Genomic DNA, 23,932 nt, shown 5'->3' with positions numbered 1-23,932 from the left:
ACATGACCCTTGAGGACATTCATTTATTTCTATATTTCATTATGTTTTGGAGCCAACACATTTCTTTTTGCAGCGCTGTATCCACTCACCTGTTTCCGGTCATGTTGCACAGGCGGGAGCAAGGCCCTTGAGCGATCTGCAATTTTCTGATGAGAAAAGACAAATGAGATCAGTATGCAAATGAGACGAAGAGAAATCAACACAACAATCCAAGCAGAGACAAAGTGGAAATCATTTCCTGCTGACTGGACAGCCGGAGCCTAAAGGCCAGAGAAATGGGTTCAATCCACTGAGTGGGGAGAGAAAGAGTGAAGGAACAGCAGGGCTGAACAACACCTAGTCTCCAACTGCTTGCTGCGTACCAGTATGTCTACCTGCCACTCCAGGTGTGCCTTTGTGTGTGTGTGTGTGTGTGTGTGTTCATGTTGTGGTGTTTTCACCTTCTGCAGTTCTCCGTAGCGCTGCACTGACTCGGACAGCTCCGTCTTCAGCCTCGTCAGACGCAGGCGGTCTTGCTGCCGAGGGAAAACCAATTGCTTAGTGAATAAAATCAACACAGAATGAAATGTCTGCCTTATTTAATCCATTACACAATCCATTCAACTCCATAATGCTTTTCTCTGTCACTGTAGGTTAGTCCTCTTCTGCTGCTCATGCCGTACATTACTGGGGATGTGTTTAGAGATTCTGCCTGATGCACAGTGACATGCAGCGCAGAGCACTGAGTCACAAGGCTGCATGAGATGCTGCCAGGATTCTGGATTAAGCTCAGGCCTGAAATAACTCATTCACCACTGATTCATCGCTGAAAATCCTAGACAGTTCATGACTCAGGTAAACATGATCCACAGTGCTCTGTAAACCCAGACAGAACGATAGACTAGGGCCACGGGTGCAGGCCGGGAGCGCAGTGAAAAGAAAGGGAATCTTTACCCGTGAGGAGCCGCTGATGATGTCCGAGAGCTGTTTGATGAGCTGACTTGTGCTTGTAATTACTTTGTTGGTTTGCTGCTGTGTGGAGTGTCTGGAAAAGATGAGAGAGAGAGTGAGAGAGTGAATGAGAGGGAGAGAGAGAGAACCGTTCAATGCTATGAACTGAGTCAAATGACTGCAAACATGGCATCTATCTCGAGGTGTCAGATCCCCCAGTCCGGCCGGCCCTGTGTAGATTAGCCTCAGTCAGTTAAGTGAGTCAATATTAATGACTGTGTAACACAAGAAACTGGCTGTGGAGTGTCTGTTGTAGTGAGGTTCAGTTGTAGTGAGGGTCTGTGCAGCAAGAGTCTTTTGTAGTAAGGGTCTGGATAGTGAGGGTCTGTGTAGCGAGGGTCTGTTTAGCGAGGGCATGTGTAGCAAGGGCCTGTGTAGTGAATGTCTGTGTAGCGAGGGTCTGGATAGCGAGGGCATGTGTAGAGAGGGTCTGTGTATCGAGGGTCTGTGTAGTGAGGGTCTATGTAGCGAGGGTCTGTGTAGCGAGGGTCTGTGTAATGAGGGTCTGTGTAGCGAGGGCATGTGTAGAGAGGGTCTGTGTAGCGAGGGTCTGTGTAGCGAGGGTCTGTGTAGTGAAGGTCTGTGTAGTGAGGGTCTGTGTAGCGAGGATCTGTGTAGCGAGGGTCTGTGTAGAGAGGGTCTGTGTAGCGAGGGTCTGTGTAGCGAGGGTCTGTGTAGTGAAGGTCTGTGTAGCGAGGATCTGTGTAGAGAGGGTCTGTGTAGCGAGGATCTGTGTAGTGAGGGTCTGTGTAGTGAGGGTCTGTGTAGCGAGGGTCTGTGTAGCGAGGATCTGTGTAGCGAGGGTCTGTGTAGCGAGGATCTGTGTAGAGAGGGTCTGTGTAGCGAGGATCTGTGTAGTGAGGGTCTGTGTAGTGAGGGTCTGTGTAGCGAGGGTCTGTGTAGTGAGGGTCTGTGTAGAGAGGGTCTGTGTAGTGAGGGTCTGTGTAGAGAGGGTCTGTGTAGAGAGGGTCTGTGTAGCGAGGATCTGTGTAGAGAGGGTCTGTGTAGCGAGGATCTGTGTAGTGAGGGTCTGTTAGTGAGGGTCTGTGTAGAGAGGGTCTGTGTAGCAAGGGTCTGTGTAGTGAGGGTCTGTGTAGCGAGGGTCTGTGTAGCGAGGGTCTGTGTAGTGAGGGTCTGTGTAGTGAGGATCTGTGTAGTGAGGATCTGTGTAGTGAGGGTCTGTGTAGTGGGGGTCTGTGTAGTGAGGATCTGTGTAGTGAGGGTCTGTGTAGTGGGGGTCTGTGTAGTGAGGGTCTGTGTAGTGAGGGTCTGTGTAGCGAGGGTCTGTGTAGCGAGGGTCTGTGTAGAGCGGGTCTGTGTAGCGAGGGTCTGTGTAGCGAGGGTCTGTGTAGCGAGGGTCTGTGTAGTGAAGGTCTGTGTAGTGAGGGTCTGTGTAGCGAGGATCTGTGTAGCGAGGGTCTGTGTAGTGAAGGTCTGTGTAGTGAGGGTCTGTGTAGCGAGGGTCTGTGTAGTGAAGGTCTGTGTAGCGAGGGTCTGTGTAGCGAGGGTCTGTGTAGCGAGGGTCTGTGTAGTGAGGGTCTGTGTAGAGAGGGTCTGTGTAGCGAGGGTCTGTGTAGCGAGGGTCTGTGTAGTGAAGGTCTGTGTAGCGAGGGTCTGTGTAGCGAGGATCTGTGTAGCGAGGGTCTGTGTAGAGCGGGTCTGTGTAGCGAGGGTCTGTGTAGCGAGGGTCTGTGTAGTGAAGGTCTGTGTAGTGAGGGTCTGTGTAGCGAGGATCTGTGTAGAGAGGGTCTGTGTAGCGAGGATCTGTGTAGTGAGGGTCTGTGTAGTGAGGGTCTGTGTAGAGAGGGTCTGTGTAGCGAGGGTCTGTGTAGCGAGGATCTGTGTAGCGAGGGTCTGTGTAGCGAGGATCTGTGTAGAGAGGGTCTGTGTAGCGAGGATCTGTGTAGCGAGGGTCTGTGTAGTGAGGGTCTGTGTAGAGAGGGTCTGTGTAGCGAGGGTCTGTGTAGCGAGGATCTGTGTAGCGAGGGTCTGTGTAGAGAGGGTCTGTGTAGAGAGGGTCTGTGTAGAGAGGGTCTGTGTAGCGAGGATCTGTGTAGAGAGGGTCTGTGTAGCGAGGATCTGTGTAGTGAGGGTCTGTTAGTGAGGGTCTGTGTAGAGAGGGTCTGTGTAGCGAGGGTCTGTGTAGTGAGGGTCTGTGTAGCGAGGGTCTGTGTAGCGAGGATCTGTGTAGCGAGGATCTGTGTAGCGAGGGTCTGTGTAGCGAGGGTCTGTGTAGTGAGGATCTGTGTAGTGAGGATCTGTGTAGTGAGGGTCTGTGTAGTGAGGGTCTGTGTAGAGAGGGTCTGTGTAGAGAGGGTCTGTGTAGCGAGGGTCTGTGTAGCGAGGATCTGTGTAGCGAGGGTCTGTGTAGCGAGGGTCTGTGTAGCGAGGGTCTGTGTAGCGAAGGTCTGTGTAGTGAGGGTCTGTGTAGCGAGGATCTGTGTAGTGAGGGTCTGTGTAGAGAGGGTCTGTGTAGCGAGGGTCTGTGTAGCGAGGGTCTGTATAGAGAGGGTCTGTGTAGTGAAGGTCTGTGTAGTGAGGGTCTGTGTAGTGAGGGTCTGTGTAGCGAGGATCTGTGTAGTGAGGGTCTGTGTAGTGAGGGTCTGTGTAGTGAGGGTTTGTGTAGTGAGGATCTGTGTAGTGAGGGTCTGTGTAGTGAGGATCTGTGTAGTGAGGGTCTGTGTAGTGAGGGTCTGTGTAGTGAGGGTCTGTGTAGCGAGGATCTGTGTAGCGAGGGTCTGTGTAGTGAGGGTCTGTGTAGTGAGGGTCTGTGTAGCGAGGATCTGTGTAGTGAGGGTCTGTGTAGTGAGGGTCTGTGTAGTGAGGGTTTGTGTAGTGAGGATCTGTGTAGTGAGGGTCTGTGTAGTGAGGGTCTGTGTAGCGAGGGTCTGTGTAGCGAGGGTCTGTGTAATGAGGGTCTGTGTAGTGAAGGTATGGATAGCGAGGGTCTGTGTAGCGAGAATCTGTGTAGAGAGGGTCTGTGTAGTGAAGGTCTGGATAGTGAGGGTCTGTGTAGAAAATGTCTGTATGAGGGTCTTGATAGTGAACGTTTGTGTGGTAAGACTTTGTCAGTGAGACCTTCTATCCAGGAGTTAAAAGGTATGTTAGCAACATTAACTCAAGTTGGAACAAGTGTAGGGTCAAGGACAGTACAGCAGTAAATGCATTGTATGTAACTAACTGTTATTAATTATGTAGAGCATAATAACTATAACTAGACTTCTTGGGAAAAGCAGACCTAACCATCAAGGTACACCTTCTACAGAGAGAGAGGGAACAGACAGTGAAGGTGTGAAGGTGAACAGGAGGAGTCTGGGAAGGAAGGGATAAAAAAGGAAACAGATATAAGGCGAAAGCTAAAGGAACATTATTTCCAGTGTAAAGTAGGACGGGTGGGGGAGGGGTGGTGCTGGAGGAGTCCGGGGGGGTCAGAGGCTCCTGAGCAAATATAATCTTCTGATAGAAATGCATTGTTCTCCTCAGGCGGAGGGAGGTTGTGGATAAGGCCATTGATTTAGTGTCTGCGCTCAGTACTCTCTGATCCCTGCCTTTAAAAAAGCAGCACAGTGGGCCGGCCACAGAGCCCGCTGCTCCCCAGAGATACGCAGCACACAGTGCGGAGACCACCTCTCCCTCAAATATTGATTTAAAATGGAGGGCGGAAAGGAGGCATTGGGAGGGAGAGCGGAGATGACTCCAGTGGGGTTCGGTATGATGGGCACGTCACTGTCACTCTCAGGGGCTCAGCAAAATAGAGCGACCCAAAGCTCGCTCAGAGCACCAGACACAGGCGTGAACCCAAGGGGAAATCACTCAGTCAATGCTTTACCTCCCCTCATTGTTTCTCAGCTCAACAGTTGGGAGCAATGCTAGACACGACCTGGTGGGATTGTGCTACACATATGTTTCCCCTTATTTCAGACAGAGGGTCAGTTGTATTGTATGTGGACCATGAGTTGACCACATACTAGGCCCTGGGAAGACTGTGTCTGTGCTTCCGTTCTCATGAGGTGGTTCTGGTGGGCTTTTTTTACACGTATATTTCCAACATACATTCAGTGGCCAACATGGAGTATTGTGCACATTTAATTTCCAATCTCAATAACCTGACCTGGAGGTTGTGGGTTCGATTCCCGCTCCGGGTGACTGTCTGTGAGGAGTTGGTGTGTTCTCCCTGTGTCTGCGTGGGTTTCCTCTGGGTGCTCAGGTTTCCTCCCACAGTCCAAAAACACACGTTGGTAGGTGGATTGGCGACTCAAAAGTGACCGTAGGTGTGAGTGTGTGTGTTGCTCTGTGAAGGACTGGCGCCCCCTTCAGGGTGTATTCCCGCCTTGCGCCCAACGATTCCAGGTAGGCTCTGGACCCACCGTGACCCTGAACTGGATAAGCGCTTACAGATAATGAATGAATGAATGAATGAATGAATTGGTATAGTGTTCCTTTAAACTGCTGCTAATACAGTTCCACTCAACAACTTAAGGACGAGAATGCAAACAGCCCAGATCTGTCACATCAACTGACAGATGCCTGCATTAAAACCATGAGCACAGAGACTGCAGAGAGGAAAACCATCCTACAGCGTGAGGGCAATTACACTCCCTAAGACTCCCGGCCTCAGACAGCTGAGGCATCACCAGGGATCGACCCTGCAATCTCCAGACGATAGGATCAATGCTTAGACGCCTAGAGCCACGCTCCTGAATGTCTAAAACCATCACTGACTTTCTTCATTACACCAAACGGCTGAGCCATCTCCATTTAAGCTGGAATGGAGAATTTCGCTGTGAATCTCACTGCAGTCTCATCCAACCACAGTGTGGTTCCCTGTGTCCCTGCCCACTTTGAGCCCTGTGCATAATGTGACCACAGGATGCATCCACAGTGCATCAGAAATGCACATTCTATATACCACAGCCTCGCTGATCATGCAGAGTGTGCACAGGAGGGTGAGCTGAGCCACACACTGAGCCCCAGGGAAACTACGTCTGTGTTTTCTTTCTAATGAGGCAGGCACATTCATATATGCACCAAGTATGTCCCATGAATACATTTCCAACTTTCATTAACTGACCAATATACACTGACCAGCCAAAACATTAAAATGCCCTCCTTGTTTCTACATTCTTTGTGGATTCTTTCAGCTGCACTGACCCATATATGTGCACTTTGTACTTCTACAATTACAGACAGAAGTCCATCTGTTGCTTGGCCTTTATTCAATGGTCCGGACCTCCATAGAGCATTTACGATTTGGGTGCTGGATCATCCGCAGTGCTCTGTCCACTCCATTAGACACATAGCTTGTTGAAGTTTGCTAAGGTTTGTGTCAATTGTTGTCTAGTTTTCATTGGTGGACACAGGACGCCGCCCACAGGAGGCTGTTGACTGTCTCAGTCCAGCAGTGACACAGAGGTCCTCCATTTTCCATGTTCACATTCCCACCTCTCTCTGATTGTGTGGTGTGTTAGACCCCGGGCTATGGACACACACCTGAGACATAGGCAAGGACCCAGTGCTCCAGGACAGAACCATTATTAATAATATGTCTGTATAAAAGATGCTGTAGCAGAAAAATGTCTGGGTCAGGTGACGGTTAGCCCTCAATGTTAGGCTCATGTGTAGCTGCTCCTCAGCATCCCACTTCATTTAATTCATGTAATTCTCTGTGGAGGTTACAGTAGATGTGTGTGAATAAACTGATTAATGGCAATATTTTAGTTTTCAAGGCTGAGTGTCCAAGAGAGAATAACAGGCCTCTCTCTGAAGGTGTGTGTGTGTGTGAGCGAGAGTTAGAGGGAGAGAGAGAGAGAGAGAGAAAGTGTGTGTGTGAGAGAGAAAGTGTGTGTGTGTGTGTGTGTGTGTGTGAGAGAGAGAGAGAGAGAGAGAGAGAGAGAGAGAGAGAGTGAGTGAGTGACAGAGAAAGTGTGTGAGGGAGTGAATGTGTGTGTGTGTGTGTGTATTTGTGTGTGTGTGTGTGAGAGAGAGTCAGAGAGAAAGTGTGTGTGCGTGTGTGTGTGTGTGTGTGTGAGAGAGAGAAAGAGTGTGTGTGAGAGACTGAGTGTGTGTGTGTGTTTGTGTTTGAAAGAGAGAGAGACAGTGTGTGTGTGAGAGTGAAAGAGTGAGTGTGTGTGAGAGAGTGAGTGAGTGAGTGTGTGTGTGTTTGAGAGAGTGAGTGAGTGAGTGTGTGTGTGTGTGTGAGAGAGAGAGTGAGAGAGTCAGGGAGAAAGTGTGTGTGTGTGTGTGTGTGTGTGTGTGAGAGAGAGAGAGAGACAGTGAGTGTGTGTGTGAAAGAGTCAGAGAGAAAGTGTGTGTGTGTGTGTGTGTGACTGGGTTAGTGTATGAAATTATCCACAGGTGTGTGTTTGTCAGTAAGTAAGGAACGAATGAATGAATGAACTGATGAATACATGAGGAATCAAATGAACAAAACAAACAATTGAATGAATGCATTTGGTAACAAAAAGTGCATTATATTCCAGTATATTTTCACTTACAGTAAAGGCTAGTCTTACTTCATCAAACTGCTACCAACTGCTTAAAACTTTGCCAAAACCCAGGGTATTTTCAATTAAGCATGTGGTCAGCAGCCAAAACCCTCTGTCCAGCAGAGCACAAAAGGTTCAAAACAGCAGTCTTGTTTCCTACCCTTTGCTCTTAGTCTTAAGTGCGTCATCGCCCCTCTATAGACACAGCTCCATTTCTTCAACCGGCGAGAGGATTAGGAACACGGCGGAGAAAATGGTAGCCACCACATGCTGTGTCACAGCGCTGTGTGAACCCCAAATAGGGTCGGACGCCAGTCATATGCATATATATGAGGCCATGGCCGATGTCATATTAGCGCCACTTAACCTAAGGCAGGAGATAACTGAGCCCGAGGGTTGTGATGAAATCCTGGATCGAGGAGGCTCTGGTGTGCAACGATGAGGACCCGAGGAAGAAAGAGCTCAGTGAAACACCTTGGCTCCCTCCCTGTGTCTGCTGAGCTGGAGGAACCCAAAGTAATTACAGTAATCAGTGGAAAAAGTAGAGCTTCTGCTCTGCAAATTCGCAAAGTTACAACAGAGAACCCTTTACCTAATTCCCTTTACTTTACCACAGTCCCCAAACTCCCCTGCAGTGCTCTCCCTGCCACAGCACACCTGAATGGACCCGTCAGCTAATTAGCATGCCCTTCATGAGCTGAGGACTACAGCTACTGCGGCAGGATACAGCCCTGGGAAAGCCAGAAATCACCCTTTATCCCTTCAATTTCCATTAACTACAAATCACTGGTTCTTCTGGAGATATCTGAGGAGATTAAACGGAAGATGAGCTACTCACTGCTACATCTTTTCAAAACAGAGAACCAAACCCCGTGGGTCTGAAAGGATGTAGATCTGTCGAGAAGCTTATTTGCAAATCAGAGAGAGGTGCTTTCCTTGAGTTCTCATGAACAATGGACTGCAGTACACCCACTTCCCCGATCACAGCGGCGGACACATGTTTATGTAAGAGTGAGATCAAAGTCAAGAGCAAGAAATGAGCGCAGAGAAAAATAAGCATTGGGTAAAAATGGAGAAAATGAGGTCGGAGAAGAAAGAAAACACAGTGAAAACAGCTAAAAACCAAAGGTTCTGACTCCTGATTTGAAAGAAAAGACACTGAACCTGGTTCGCTGCTGTGGTGTTTCGCCCTTGTGGTGTTTTGACCAAAGCATTACAGAGACGTCTCGTGAAGACCCCAAAAGGCGGGTAGTATGTATGCCCTTTAACATCAAACCAAAATTAGATGCTGCTGCTTTAAAATCCGAGAACCAGCAGGTGACACAATGCAGAGAGTTTACAGAAGAAGGCTTAGTCTGTCAATTTTTGCTTGATTTAAAGGAACACCAAGTACGATTTGAGCATTTTGCTTCTGGAGCTCCCCATAATGTAACTGCACTGAAATCAATGAGGAGGGGAGGGAGGTGACGGTTTCCTACCCTCCTCCAAAAGTTACATAGTGCAGTTTCTGCAGTGCTGAGTCCAGAGTAGCAATTAAAGGGGCTCTATTCTCCATATTACAGCTTAGTGAAGCATCGCAATGATTTTGAAGCTGGGATTTTATGGTAAAATATTACATAGTGTTCCTTTAATTCTCAAAAAGAGAGATGAGGGTCTGGGTGTGGAATGGTGGAATGGCTGATGAATCAATGGGTCAAGAGTCGACTTGGAGTCGACTCCAAGAACCAGTGAATGATTCATTCCACTTCCAGCGAAGGACGGTTGGAGTGGTGGACTGGCCCTGGATTATTTGACATTATAATTTACATTGTATACCCAAGTATATTGTTTACTGAGATGGTTTGCCTGCCCCTGACACAAGCCCCAAATGTCCCCCTGAAGCTTGAACCTAACTTCAGTTCTAAATATTTGTTGAAGCCAAATAGAAAAAGACAAAGGAACAAAGTTTTGGATGAAATCACTCCGTCTTCGAAAAGTTCCCAACAACATTTATCAAAGTAACTGTTATGAAATATTCATGAACTGCACTAATCTCCAAACTATAACGTACAGAGCACCTTCAAAGTGCCCCTAATTAAGTCTGCAGAGGTAGTGTGTTTTGTTCAGCTTCGCCTACACCATCTCAAGGGTAAGAACACTGTCATGGAATAAAGAAGTTCTTGCATTACTCATCGTATTCAAATCTAACCGTTTTGTTTTGCATGGAGCGTGACTCTGATGAGCTCGCCAGGTCTTCGTGCCAGCTGCTGGTTGGTGGGATTTATGGAGGTAATTATTCCCCTGTGGAGTCAACTGTGGTGGGCTCCACGGTTCCACAGCATAGAGACCCTGGCTTAAGCTTAATCCTCAGCTATGACACTAAACACTAGTATATGATACTGAATAGTACCATTGACACACATCAGCTACAGCAGCAGTAGCCATGTGCAAACATAACCACCGAAGAACCTGGAAAGGCCCTCTGGTGGAGCAGAAAGAAGGGCTGAGGAGACTCCTACCACCCCACACTCTTAAAAATAAAGGTGGTACAAAGGGTACTTTGAGTGGTGCCATAGAAGAACAGCCAAGTTCAGCCTAGGACAGCCATAACCCACCTTTCCAGAACTTTCCAGCCAAATTAGCGAAAATATATTTCAATATGTTTATCCAGGATCGGATACTTAAGTCTATAATTTTAAAAGGTACCTACAAAATCATGTCAGTACCAGTGGCGGATGCTGGTCTTTCAAGGAGGGGAAGCTCAATTTCGGCCTACACCATAAAATGTGTCGGTTTATTTATACGTAAATTCTACCCTCCGTTCCTTTTCAAGAAAATGATCTGTGACCCTGTCGTACCAACGAGGCGTCTTTTCCAGGGACTTGACTAGTGTCCTCTCAATGGCCAGCAGAGCTAGGCTGCTTAAACGGCCTTGGCCCATGTGAAGTGTGTCCGTCTGTGCTCCCACGGATCTTTACACCAAAGGATCACTGATTCGTTCATTTCGCTGTCAATCAAAAAGGGATTCAGCCACAGACAGATCATCCAATCATCATGCAGAAGCTGAGCGTCCGGGCCGGCCCAGGCCAGCCCACTGCCCAATAGACGCCCAGAGACGCTGAGCGTCTGATGGGCGGGACAAAGCCCAGCATTTATCCAATGACTCATCTCGTTTCGCTGCACTTCGCTGCTTCGCTATTGAACTCTGTGGACGCTCAGCATCCTCACTGTTTAAAGCACCGTGAAACTGCGGGAAAGCCGCGTCTTTACCAGTGATAAGAAGCTGATTCTGAACAAAAGTTGAGCGCGTTGTAGTGCATATTTATTCAATGACATGTACACACAACAGTATATATTTGATCACTTATTTTTTTACATTTTAGGGGAAGCTGAGCTTTCCTTGCAGTCTTAGAGCAATCGCCGCTGGTCAGTACTACTGAGTACCGATTCACGTCATATCAGTACAATCTGATCAAGTGTAACACACAGTCAAGGCAGCGGCAAGTCGAAAGCAGTCTCGAGGCTGGTTTCCTACTCTCCTCCTAAACTTACATAGTGCAATTTCTGAAGTGCTGAGTCTTGAGTAGTGAAAACAGAGGCTCTATTCTCCCTATCACAGCTTGGTGAAGCGACAAAGTGATTTTGAAGCCGTAATTATAAGGTACGGATATTACCTTTAAATGGCGCATGACGGTTTTTGTAACACAACAAGACAAACTGGCCATGACAACCCTTTTAACTGGAGCATAAACCTGGTCAAACACCAGACAAACACCTAAAAGCTGAAGAGTGTACCATATTTGCCCTGGAAAATGTAAGTGAAGAATTAACATTTTATCAACATCTTGGGGTAAATATATTTTATTCCAAAGATATCTAATATTCCAAAGTAATGCAGGTTGGAAAACCACCTACAAATATGTGCTCTTCAAAACACATTATATCTACACTGTAAAAAATGTCTTGTAAATTTTACAGTAAAATACTGGCAGCAGAGTTCCCAGCCATTTACAGTATTTTTACAGGAACACTACTGTATTTGAAATTTACAGCATATTACTGTAATTGAATAATACAATAATTTACTGTAAATACTGCGATTTACAGTAAAATACTGGCAGCAGAGTTCCCAGCCATTTACCGTATTTTTACAGGAACACTACTGTATTTCAAATTTACAACATATTACTGTAATTGAATAATACAATAATTTACTGTAAATACTGCGATTTACAGTAAAATACTGGCAGCAGAGTTCCCAGCCATTTACCGTATTTTTACAGGAACACTACTGTATTTGAAATTTACAGCATATTATTGTAATTGAATAATAAAATAATTTAGTGTAGCAGACTCACTGTAAATTTACAGCAATTTTTTACAGTGTGTATATATATATATATATATATATATATATATATATATATATATATATATATATATATATATAAATTGTATATTGTATGTATGTATTGCAGGAAAAAAATGCTCTTGGGTACTGGAAGCGAAACCCAGGAACTGGTACTGGTACCGGTTCAAATGTGAACAGTACCCAGTCCTAAAATGAATCACAGCAGAAGAAATCACTTCAATCTCTGCGCTCCTCCTTTTGTGCCTGGACAAAACCAATATGCATCGACTACGATAGTCATCACTCCCATCTCTTTCTTACTGCTCACACTGCAGCACCAGCAGCTGAGAGCTCCCTTCAGAGTGAATAAGAATCCACTGAATATAACTGTTAAATGATTATTTATCTGTTATCATAAGAGATATCCACCATTATTTAACACGGAAAAGGAGATCAGGAAGTTTGCAAACCTAATTAACTGTAATTATTCATTAATTCCTTCATTTTCTTTAACCGCTCTGAGCCTACAGTCCTGTTTAAACGGTCTGTGTGGGCTCTTCAGCAGGAACGGATTTACATACGTACAGCACGAATCATATAAACAACCAAACATATAAAAAAACAACCAAAACAAAGAAGGGAAAATCCAGTCAGAATCCTTTAGGGTCTCTACGAATTAAGATGCAAAGTGAAAATGGGGTGAGTTGCGCTAGGTTAGAACTTTTTGTGCAGCAATTATCATTCATGCATATTCTTTAACTACTTTATTATGTTGCTGTGTGTTCTTAACCTCGCTGGAATCATTGGGTACAAGGCAGGAACACACACTGGACACAGCACCAGTCCATCCCTGGACATCACACACACACGTACACCTGTGGACAAATTCACACACTCACCCAGACACTCATACATTTATAATCTCTCTCTCTCTCTCTTTGTTTGTGTGTGTGTTTGCTTTCATGGCATTGGAGGCAGTAAAGTGCAACATGTCACCTGCCATTGGTCTGGACCCGACTTAATGGCCGACTTAATGGAGCATCTGATATCCGCTGTGTTGACAAACACTGACTGAAACGTCAAGTAAAAGAAAGCTTTACACTCAGGAAGGCTCTAGATCACTGGATCCTACCGAGAGCACAAAGCTAATGACTGCTCAACACTGCACTGACACAAAAAGAAAAACCCTATTAGCGCCGGTGACTAATGAGCTTTCCCAGGAAAAGGGAGAAGAATTCAAAACACATTTTTATTGGGGCCCACAACTTCATTTAGCTAATGGTGTTCATGGTATATTTTTCAGCAACAAATATCTGGTATGTGGGCGTTATGAATAATATATTTCACAGAACATTAATTCAGCGGATTTGTTTAATAGATGTGAAATCATTGGGATTTTAGTTGTGAGTAAATTGAGTCTATTACTGCTTGAGCCGTTTGGTGATAGGAAAGACACTGGTAATGGTTTATTCATTATCTGATTAGCCTGATGATATGTTTGGGTTTGAAATCAATCATGCTGTTAATCAGGCTTATTGGCGAAGAGCAAAATGTGACCCACCACAGCTTAGCTTCCATCTCAGAGACTGAGACACCTCCCGTTCTGAGTCGCTTCTCTGTATTCACCATCTGAAAAATTCTACAATCATAATTCAATACTGGATTTACACTATACCACTAAAGGCCTGTTCACACCTGGCATTAATGTGTTTTTGTTGATTGGATCACCCCCAACACACAGAGATCAGATTACGAATGGATCACTCAAACAACATTCAGGGGTGGTCAGAAACGGATCCGCATTTAACACAAATGTAAACAGAATGCGTGTTCCGTGTCCAGACAGAATTACATGAGAGTATCCGGATTTTCCACAGATTTACTGGAATGTTCATTGTCGTACATGAAGGAAAGACAGGAACTCCACAAAAATGGGTTGTGTCCGGCTTTTATGGCAGCTTTTTCAACAGTAAATCATCCTAAAAGCTGACCTATACTAGTGTTCTGTTTTAGCACGTAAAAGTATCTTTTTACCACTGTCTCATTGTTTTCACACTGTTTACAAGCCAGAAAAATCTGACCAGGCCGATCATGAGCTCGGGTGTTTGGAGGATAAAAAAATCCATTCTCTAAATCCATCTTCCTCATCTGAAAATGTGAGCTGTGAAACAAGAAATCGCAAATGTCTCCCTCCACCCTATGTACCGCACAGTGTAGGTCATAAAATAAAACCATTTATATTCAACTACAAGCTCCACATCTCCTTGTCTAAAATTTAGTTCATTTGGTGTAGTAGTAGTCCTAGTTTTATAATGAATGAAGTGCACTCTGTAGGGAGGAGGGAGCTATTTGGGACAGAGCCCTTGTACTGACGGAGAGAGTTGGGTGCTGCTTATAAACATTCATTCATTCATTATCTGTAAGCGCTTATCCAGTTCAGGGTCGCGGTGGGTCCAGAGCCTACCTGGAACCATTGGGCGCAAGGCGGGAATACACCCTGGAGGGGGCGCCAGTCCTTCACAGGGCAACACAGACACACACATTCACTCACACCTACGGATACTTTTTGAGTCGCCAATCCACCTACCAACGTGTGTTTTTGGACTGTGGGAGGAAACTGGAGCACCTGGAGGAAACCCACGTGGACACAGGGAGAACACACCAACTCCTCACAGACAGTCACCCGGAGGAAACCCACACAGACACAGGGAGAACACATCAACTCCTCATAGACAGTCACCCAGAGCGGGAATCGAACCCACAACCTCCAGGCCCCTGGCTTATAAACATGACATTGATAAATGGGTCTAGGCCGCCCACATGTATTTCTTTAATTTAAATATCTAATGAGAAAAATGTTTTGAAAGAAACAATAAGAACATTTATTTACACAGAAATCTAAAATACAGGATGTCTTCACAGTGGTTTAAAGCGCTTTACTGGGATTTCATTCTGAAAGCAGCAATGTGAGCTTATGTAGTGTCTGCTCTTGTTTGGCAGGCCTCAGAATTCATAAATCAAACACTACTTGACTACACACCTTTATTTAAAATACTCTACAAATATCAGTTCACGTTTTTGTCTCTGATCTTTCAACATGCATTGTGCATTCTGGTTAACAGACAGAGAATCAAATCTGTGAGCTTGTTGCTTGTCAAGACATCTGAATTGTTAGGAACGCCAGGGCTGCACTTGTCACTGGAGAAAAGAAAGGTACTGTATTTTCACAGCTCACAGAAGGACCACAAACCTCTGTTTCTAAATGTGTTGGTACATTTCATAGCAAAAAAAAAAGCTTAGGCTGGTCTTGTGGGGTCCCAGTCAGAGCTGTTTCAGTCACATGATGGGGACTTCTAAGAGAGTATTAAACAGGTGGTTTTAATGATATGGCTGATCAGTGCAGATGGCATATAGCCTCTTATCCTTGGGGGACTGGAGCGATTCTATGAAAGGTAAACATGATGTGTCCTCTGCTCCAGAGACGGGCCTTGCCCCTGAGAAGTTCCGGACACAGCAGCGCAGAATGCATAATGCACTAACAAGCACAATGACACGGAGGGTGGGAACAATTACGCAACTTAGTTTAGCTGTGTCTTTGTCCCCCCGGTTATAAAGATGGGTCAAATTCTATTACCCACAGTGATCACAGCTCAGTTACAGCACACGGGTACGGAGCCTGAGACTGGCAAACATTTAAAACATGGTATTTTTACATTCATTTCACTGTAAAATGTTTCAAAAATGGGTCAAATTGAAATTCACCAATCAGAACCAACACACCCCACCCACCCTGGGGAACAAGCCTCAGGATCTGGGGTTTCATGTTTACCTCCCATAGAGCCGTCTGCATCTGTCTGAGTGTCTTACCTTCACAGATACTGCCTGAAGACACCGGGCTTATACTCCAGAACTGCTCACCATCTTCACACTGTAATTTTTATTTATTATTTTTTTACTGTTCTTTACTTAAAATGGCTCTGTGTTGATTATAAAGTGTTCTCTTTTTAATCCCGGCTTTTTGTTTATTTATACCATGTTTTGCTAAAACACAGCTCTTTGTTAAGTTGTTTCTCTCTGTTTATAAACTACTTTTTGATTAATCCGCTCTTTGTTTACATATTTTTCTTTGTGTATTTACTGCTCTCCATTTATATACTGCTCTTTGTTTATACACTGCTCGCTGTTTTTATACTGCTCTTTGATTATTTACATTTCTCATTTTATACACTGCTCTCTGCTCGTTGTTTATAGAAACCACTGTTATTTTATAGTTTATAGTTTTCATAATATTTTAAAGTCTTTATATTTGTTTATAGCTTTGCTCCTTTGTTGACTAGAGGAGGATGGGCCCCCCTTTTGAGTCTTGGTTCCTCTCAGTGTTTCCTCCTTCGTGATTATGAGGACCCTGAGTTCTGTAAAGCTGCTTTGTGATAACAGCACGCTTTATGTAAAATAAAATAGATAGCAAAAAAAATATATATGTATATTATTTTTACATATACAGTATGTCCAAGAAGTCCAGGATCAGAAATCATTTCAAAGAGAGAGTATCTGAACTTGCTTTGTCTTTATTACAGTGTTATTTCTTTTTCAAAGACTTGCTTTTAATTTCTCAAAGAAATCGGCAAGGTTTATTTTCCACAGATCCAAAGATCAGTCTTGGGAGTTCCTAAAGTATCCCAAACACATGCAGTGACATCGGGGTCTGGGCTGTGGTGCAGCTATGCTGTTATTTGAAGTGTCCCAGCACTTTTTATGTTTTATGTACAGAGTTTCTGCGTTTTTTCTTCGAGTAATGGCTTTTTAAGGGATACACAACCTTTCGCACCCACAGAGTTCCAGTGAAACAATGGGTAGATAGATTTTGTCAGGATGTGTCAGGTCTGAGGCAAGATTTGAGTTAGATTTTCTCATGCCTCTTGAGGAAAAATATATTTAAATGCTGTTTATCTGGTGGGTCACCAGCACTTGCCCGGTAGTCCAGTTGTTTCAGTATTTTTTATTTAATTCACAAAACATCTATTTCACTTAATCTCCTCAGCTTTCTCCTGAATAATGAATAACGCATAATAAAAATAAAATAATAATATATGATTTGATAATAATATTGATGAAAAATAAATAAATATAAGGTGGTCTCTGACTTTTGCACTGAACTGTATGTAATGAGAAATGCACATGTGTATGGTATAAAAGCCTAAAGTAATACATCCTGAATTCCAAGGGTTAAATCACACAACACAACTTGGCTCCAGGTCTCATATAACGGCCTCACCCCGGTCAGTTTCTTAATAGCCTACAGCAGTGTTCCAACAGAATTTGTGGGAGTGTGTAGCAGTGTGTGTGTGTGTGTGTGTTTGTTTATGTGTGTGTGGTGATGGCTGAAGTGGGGGGGGGGGGGTGTGGGGAGCACCAGTCAGCCAGGGTCTCCGAGCGACACATCGCCATCTGGGAGGTATGACCCTGGAACTGAGAGGTTTCCGTGGAAACTGGCTGTAATAGAATCATGGCTGAGGTGCAGCAGGGGGGCAAAAAGGAAAAAAAAAAAAAAAGGATGGAAAGGGGTGGGGTGGTTTAGAGGGGGAGTGGTGCAGAGTCTGGCCCTGCTCAGAGACGCTAGGCGTGGAGGATTAAGACTGGCACAGAGGGGAGCTCAGTCAAGGTCAATTGAGAGAAAGACCGAAAAAGAGGCGAAAAAACATGAGCAAAACAGCCACTCTGAATAAACAACATCCTGCTTGGAGACCGGGGGCTGGGTGGGTTGGTATGGGTGAGGAAACAGCGGGACAGCGCAGCACTGGAGCAAAAAGAAAACACTCAAAAAGAAAGATGTTTTTCAGATCCTTTGGATCTATATATTATATGCACACACACAGAGGCACATACAAACACACACACACGCTATCAACCAACACCATGGATCCACAGCTTTCATCCTGGACGATGTGATGGCATCTGATCCGCACATTAGCTGTTAGATAGAGAGGAGATGAGGGAGAATTGCTGAGGCAGTTATTTCAAGCTGGGGATGATTAGGAAGCCAGAAGTGACCACAGGGGCAGATTTAGCTGGGAATCTGGGTAAAACCCCAACTCTTTTTAAGAACATGCCCCAGGATCTTTAATGACCTCTCTGAAGGACTCGCTGGGCGCAAGGTGGGAACACACCCTGGAGGGGGCGCCAGTCCTTCACAGGATGACACATAGTCACACATTCACTCACACACTCACACCTACGGACACTTTTGAGTCACCAATCCACCTACCAACGTGTGTTATGTGAGGAAACCAGAGCACCCGGAGGAAACCCACGCGGACACAGGGAGAACACAACAAACTCCTCACAGACAGTCACCCGGAGCGGGACTCGAACCCACAACCTCCAGGTCCCTAGAGCTGTGTGACTGTGACACTACCTGCTGCACCACTGTGCCACTTTTACCTTAACATTACAGTGTCAAAATCATTGTAGTGCTGGTTGGGTTGTGCAAAAACACTGCAGTGAAACTGCACTATGCAACATTTGGAGGAGGGTAGGAAACCACTGCACACACCCCACCCTTGATTCCAGGACAATGCTATAAAAGCGTATTTCACTCTTTAACTGTAGGGGGAGCTCAGGAGCAAAAATTCAAAACCCATGCCGAGTGTTGCTTTAAGTGCCATGCAAAATGACGTATTTTGTCATGTTTGAGCAAAAACATCTTTGCACGGTCTCTAAGTAAATATGAGAGCTATGTGTAATTATGTTTAGATATCACATGTGTAGAATGATCTGTGCTCGTCTGACATTGTTTACCTGCAGGGGTCAATAAAGTGTGCCCATCTATCTGTCAGTATCATGAGGTAATGAAAACAAATATAGAACAATTTCACAATAAACTTGTATGAGTTCCTCTGGCTGACAGCATTGGGCTGTATAATACAAGCTGATTTCAATACCTATAACTCCCCCCTAGTGGTAATTTAGGATTATGCCAATTGGGAGATAAAGCATACACACAGAATTTAGGCTATTTCTGGAGGATCTTGCCCAGTGTTGTAGAGCAGGGTTTCATAATGATGTTGAATTTAAATGAATAGGGATTAGACTGAATGAAGAGAAAATGAAGGAAAATTAAAGTCTCTTTCAGTCAGTGCTGCATCAGCACCAGGGTCACTGTAGGATTAGCCCACACCAAGTTTGGTTCACTACTGCACCCATCGTGGCAGGGGATGTCAGTATGTTTACTTAAAACATCTGGGCATTTAAATCAAAAAATACCCAGCATTTCAAGTCACAGTCAAAACATATCTGAAGTAGCCATTGAAACCTTCATGATAAGACAATAGATAAAGACTCAGTTTTACAGTAATAGAGATGCTATTAATGAAACACTCTCCCACTGAGACAGTTTAAGTTTTGGTCAGTCACATGTGTGAGTATGATCTCTGACTCTATTTGAGGTACTGACACAGTACAGTGAAGACAACAAAGATATCACATGGTTTTAAACTTTGCTTTTCAGTCATGTGATATTTCTCCTCTGGCGGCCATTTTGGGGACAATATGCAGTGCCACAGCATAAACGCAAAAACAGATGTGAAAGAATGATATACTAATCTCAAATACACCTCCACTCTCTGTGATGGAGAGTAATTTACAGGAAGGGTAATGTACAGAAAGGAACCCCCCGCGATTCTTAATTAGGAAGAAAAGACTGTAACCCTCAAAAATGCTAATATGGCTAATATTAGCATTTTTGTCATAGGATATATTGAGTCCTCTTTTGTTTCAGGCGCTGATTTTAAGACATGCTGGAATATTCATTTGGACTGTATTTGACAAACGATCAATAATAATATTCTGAGTGAAGATAAGCGTAACTATACAAGCTAGAAATATGAGTTTTCTATTTACATTGTGACATCACGTACCACCCAGACTCTTCCCGCAAATAAGCAGGAGTCCAACTTGGTAATTGAAGAATAAGCTATTGTTCCAAATTGTTGTATATTACCATACAGCGCAGCAACAGACAGTGCGTAATAATGGTATATTATGAGCGGAATTATATACAGTAGTTCATGCACAAATAAGGGCTTACCCTCTATACAATTTCTCAGTGTAAGGTGTTTACATGAGCATTAGAGGAGGCTCTTTTCTGTGCATACAAACATTGTTTTTCAGATTAAAAAATAGCAATTTCCAACAGCCATATTTACATTAGCCCTGAGCCTATCAACCTGCTAAACACTGCTGTAAAGGACTCTGAGAACAGGCCGTCATTAATGGCCCAGCGAGCAGTGAGCAGCAGCAGAGCAGGATTATGACAAATGACAGGTGTGTTCAAAGTTTGTTAAAGTATGTAAGGACCATAGCAACTGTACCCACTCTGCACTACTGTACATGCTCATTTTTAAGTTGTCATGGATACCATTCCAGTGGTCATTTTGATCTTTGACTTTTTATAGCTCACAATAACAAGGATCATAGCTCGTTTACTGTAATACACAGTGATCAGCCATGACATTACTAACACCTGTTTCTACCCTCCACTTCAATTCCCTCAGTTCCTCGTACCACACAGGAGCACTTTGTAGTTCTACAGTTACAGACTGATGCTGTGCATACGTTGCTTGACTTCCTTCACTCTGTTCTTCAGTAGTCAGGACCCTAACATGACCCCCACAGAGCAGGTATGATTTTGGTGGTGGATCAAAATATGGTATGTTTTTGGGGGTAAACACATGCTATCTCCAGGACACAAAGCCTGTTAGCACTTCTTGGAACAGCATTATGAGCATGAGGACAACTAAACTGCCCAGAACTGACATTTAAATTGAACGACATATGTGCTAGCTAACACCGTGAGTGGAGAGATATGTTGAGAATGGGTTTCCTTCTCCAGAGATCAAGGTCAGTTTGGTTCTCAAGGACTCCCAACGTTGGGTGTCTGAGTAATGTGATTTTCTTACCCAGTGCACCCTAGCAATTTTGGATTTTGTTATTTTATTGTTTTAATCAGTGCCTGTTTCAGTTGCATTTAAACAGTATGTATGTGAATGTATGTTGTTTTCTTTTGTAAAGACCTATTGCTACTCAAATATGTATTCACTTGAAGTTTAAATGCTAACTGATATTTGACATGTTCTTGAAACTGGCCATGTTTTGACCAAAATTGACATGTTTTTGAATGTACAGACATAGATTACACGGCATATTACTGTGACAAAATAAATGAGTAGCATCAGATGGCCTTATTTTTCTTGATAATCTCAGCTCTAGGATCCATGACTGATAAAACTGATAAAACAGTCACAGCAGGCCCATCATTTGAGCATTTTGTTCAGGGCCAATATCACAACTAATAAAAGCTGATTTGGTACACTGGATATTCACTCATCTGCTCATAAAATAACAATTTATTATAAGAATCATTCAAAAAATATGATTAAATAAATACTTGTTTATTTAGAACGCACACAATAAAAATGTATTGAAGCTTTTCAGTTTACACTTGGTAAACTAATCCAATATTATTGGGCGTGAAACTAATATTTTAGAAACATTAGACATAAATAATAGTAGTAGAAATAAAGAGAATCACATGTTTTTTTTCCTGAATGACCAGGGTTTTTTTTTCAGCCTGGGAAATATCGAGTGTTGACGTCAGATTTATTCAAAATGAAACTGAAACTGTCACTCGTGTTTGAGTAAAAAACATGAGGGTGAGCCTATTTTTTTAGGTGTATTTTCCACGCTAGATTACTCCCAGAGTTTTTACTTCACTGCGATGAGAGTGCAATGTTTTTAAACTGTAGGATCTGAGGTGTCTAACGATATGTGGATTACACCGATGTGTTCAGGCATTTCTGAGTTTTAATGCTGGCAAGACAAGGTGTGCATTTACCCATCAAAATGTGGGGTATGGGGTCTAAGTGTTAAAAGGGTTTAATGTACTGTGATCTGGCAGTGTAAAGTCAATTTGGAAGAGTAAAGTCAACCTTGAATTAGGTCACTCTTTTAGCTTGAGTGTCCACACTGTACATAAGAAGAATAGATAATTAACAAGAAATTTCTTATTTCTTCTGTTGGAATTCATAGTGGAAAACTGTGAATCCTGTAACATACACTGCTGTAAGTCAGCAGAACTGCGTGTTAAAATGTTCCACGTAGAAAAGGTGCATTTATTTACAACATCTATTTACAACATCATTGTTGAAGATGTTCATTTAAATGGAACCATGCTGAAGAACATCAATGCAAAGCACATGTTGTCTCTCCTCTTAAGGCCTTGCTGAGAGGTAGGTAAGTACTTAATGCAACAATCTCCAGCATTAAACAGAATAACCCCATTATCCTCAACTACAAAAGATGCAAGTGAACCACTATCTGTACTTTAAAATATAGGATGCATATATTATAACACAGATGATGTACAGAACAGTGAGGATTCTCTTTGGATTTGAGGTTTGAGGATTGTATTTCATCCACAGTTTGCCGTAGCCAGCACAGCCATATTTTTGTCAGAAGTGAGCCAAATCTGATTTGCGACGTCTGGCCAAATGAGCATTATGAGTAATATGTTGCCACTTTTGGTTCCCATGTTGTTTGCCAGTACCCACAGTGGGCCAGCTGTGCTGCATCATTGCCAGAATTGGCCCACATCTGCACGTTATCTGGGTATAGTTACTTGCCAATATATAGGAACCAAAACTCAAAGACATTTTTAAGTCACTGTGCTTGTGATGTCACAAAAATATTATAATATGCACATTTAAGCACATATACGACAGCCGTTAATCCCCACCCATACATCTTAAATTCTAAAGAGTGTTTCAGCCTGGACTGAGGCAGAACACAGGCAGATTTACATTGTGTGAAAATATCATGATGAATGGACCAATAGAAATGCTCCAAAATGACTATTTTAGAGGCACAAGCTTTTCTTTGGAATGCAAAGATGTCTCAATCTTAAAATCTCATGCATTCTAGAGAATAAAGGAATAATAAAATGAGTCAAATAAAATAAATTACAATTTTTATTTGCTACAAAAACACTGGCATTTTAAAAGATTGATATAAAACTTGCTAAAGAGAGATACAGCTCCTTTAAACTTTGTGGAGTCAAGTCTGCAGGGCACAGGGTACTTTAGATGAAATGTGTCTGAGTTTGGACTCCAGCAAGCCTCCACTATAACCAGGAAACGTCTTCAGGTAGACCATGAAGAGATGAAGGCTAATTATAAGGACGTCTAGCCTCGCTTGTATCTTTCAGTTGGGAGACCCCTTCTGTTCTATCTTCTTTTCAGGCAGAACCATTATCAGATTACATGGAGTAGGGCTGAGAGGATTGACTGGAGATAGATTTTCTGATTTTTGGCAAAACTATGCTCCCAGTGACTATATATTAATCTGGCTAAACCTGAGAGCTGATGAATGACATAAAATATGTGGAACACATATTGCTACAAGTGCTGAAAGAAACTTGCAGTCCTTATATGATCGCAGACTAAGCCACTGATACTTTATAAAATGACTGCACCTAGCATTTAGCAGAAGCATAGTAAATATGACTAACCTGATATTAGACGCAGAGGTGAAATTTCTTTGCACTGTGGTACAAATACTATAAAGCACAGATTTTACAAAATGAGATTTTCAATGTTTCTTTGAGCTGTGGGGGAATCCTAGACCCATGCAGAGAAAGGCAGAGTACACCAAACACCTTACAAAGTTGACAATTGAACCCAGGACCCGAGACCCTGGAGCCAAGTGGCCGGGATGCTTCCTGCTGAGCTATTCAAACAAACAAACCAGAAGCCAGAAGTGAGTCTTCCAAAGGATCATTTGTTGTTCAGTATAGTCCTGAAACGGTATGGCACTGCTGATTGCATTAATGACAGAAGCAGTGCACCACGCAGTGAAATCCCGGCCAACATTTATCCACACTGCATGCAGTCACACCTACAAAACAGCAGATGTGGCAGCTCCAAATAGTTGTTGGCTATATTCAGTAATGGCTACATATATTTGTTCCACAGATTTGTATTGAGCTTTTGTATTGACGAGTCCTGGGAAGAAAAAACGAAAGACGCACAGTCTGCCAGTGCATGAACGTCAGTAGATTTTCAAAGCCATCATA

At 43.6% G+C, this 23,932-nt stretch overlaps 1 protein-coding gene across 4 annotated transcripts in view; it reads right to left on the bottom strand.

Moving 5' to 3' along the window:
- tsnare1 (T-SNARE Domain Containing 1) overlaps positions 1 to 23,932 on the bottom strand; it is a 188,711-nt gene that overhangs the window by 107,222 nt on the left and 57,557 nt on the right. For all 4 annotated transcript variants that reach the window (XR_010804405.1, XM_066683727.1, XM_066683728.1 and 1 more), the window contains 3 exons: positions 934 to 1,024; positions 441 to 515; positions 90 to 146 (listed from right to left, as the gene is read on the bottom strand). Coding sequence is in view for 3 of the 4 variants with exons in the window: in XM_066683727.1 (XP_066539824.1) it covers positions 90 to 146; positions 441 to 515; positions 934 to 1,024 (223 nt within the window). In the remaining variant the exon portion in view is untranslated. The remainder of the gene's footprint in view (positions 1 to 89; positions 147 to 440; positions 516 to 933; positions 1,025 to 23,932) is intronic.

Source organism: Hoplias malabaricus, chromosome 10 (genome assembly GCF_029633855.1).
Source record: "Hoplias malabaricus isolate fHopMal1 chromosome 10, fHopMal1.hap1, whole genome shotgun sequence".
NCBI lineage: Eukaryota > Metazoa > Chordata > Actinopteri > Characiformes > Erythrinidae > Hoplias > Hoplias malabaricus.
The sequence above is the reverse complement of the archived record's forward strand: the minus strand, read 5'-3'. Positions and strand labels throughout refer to the sequence as shown.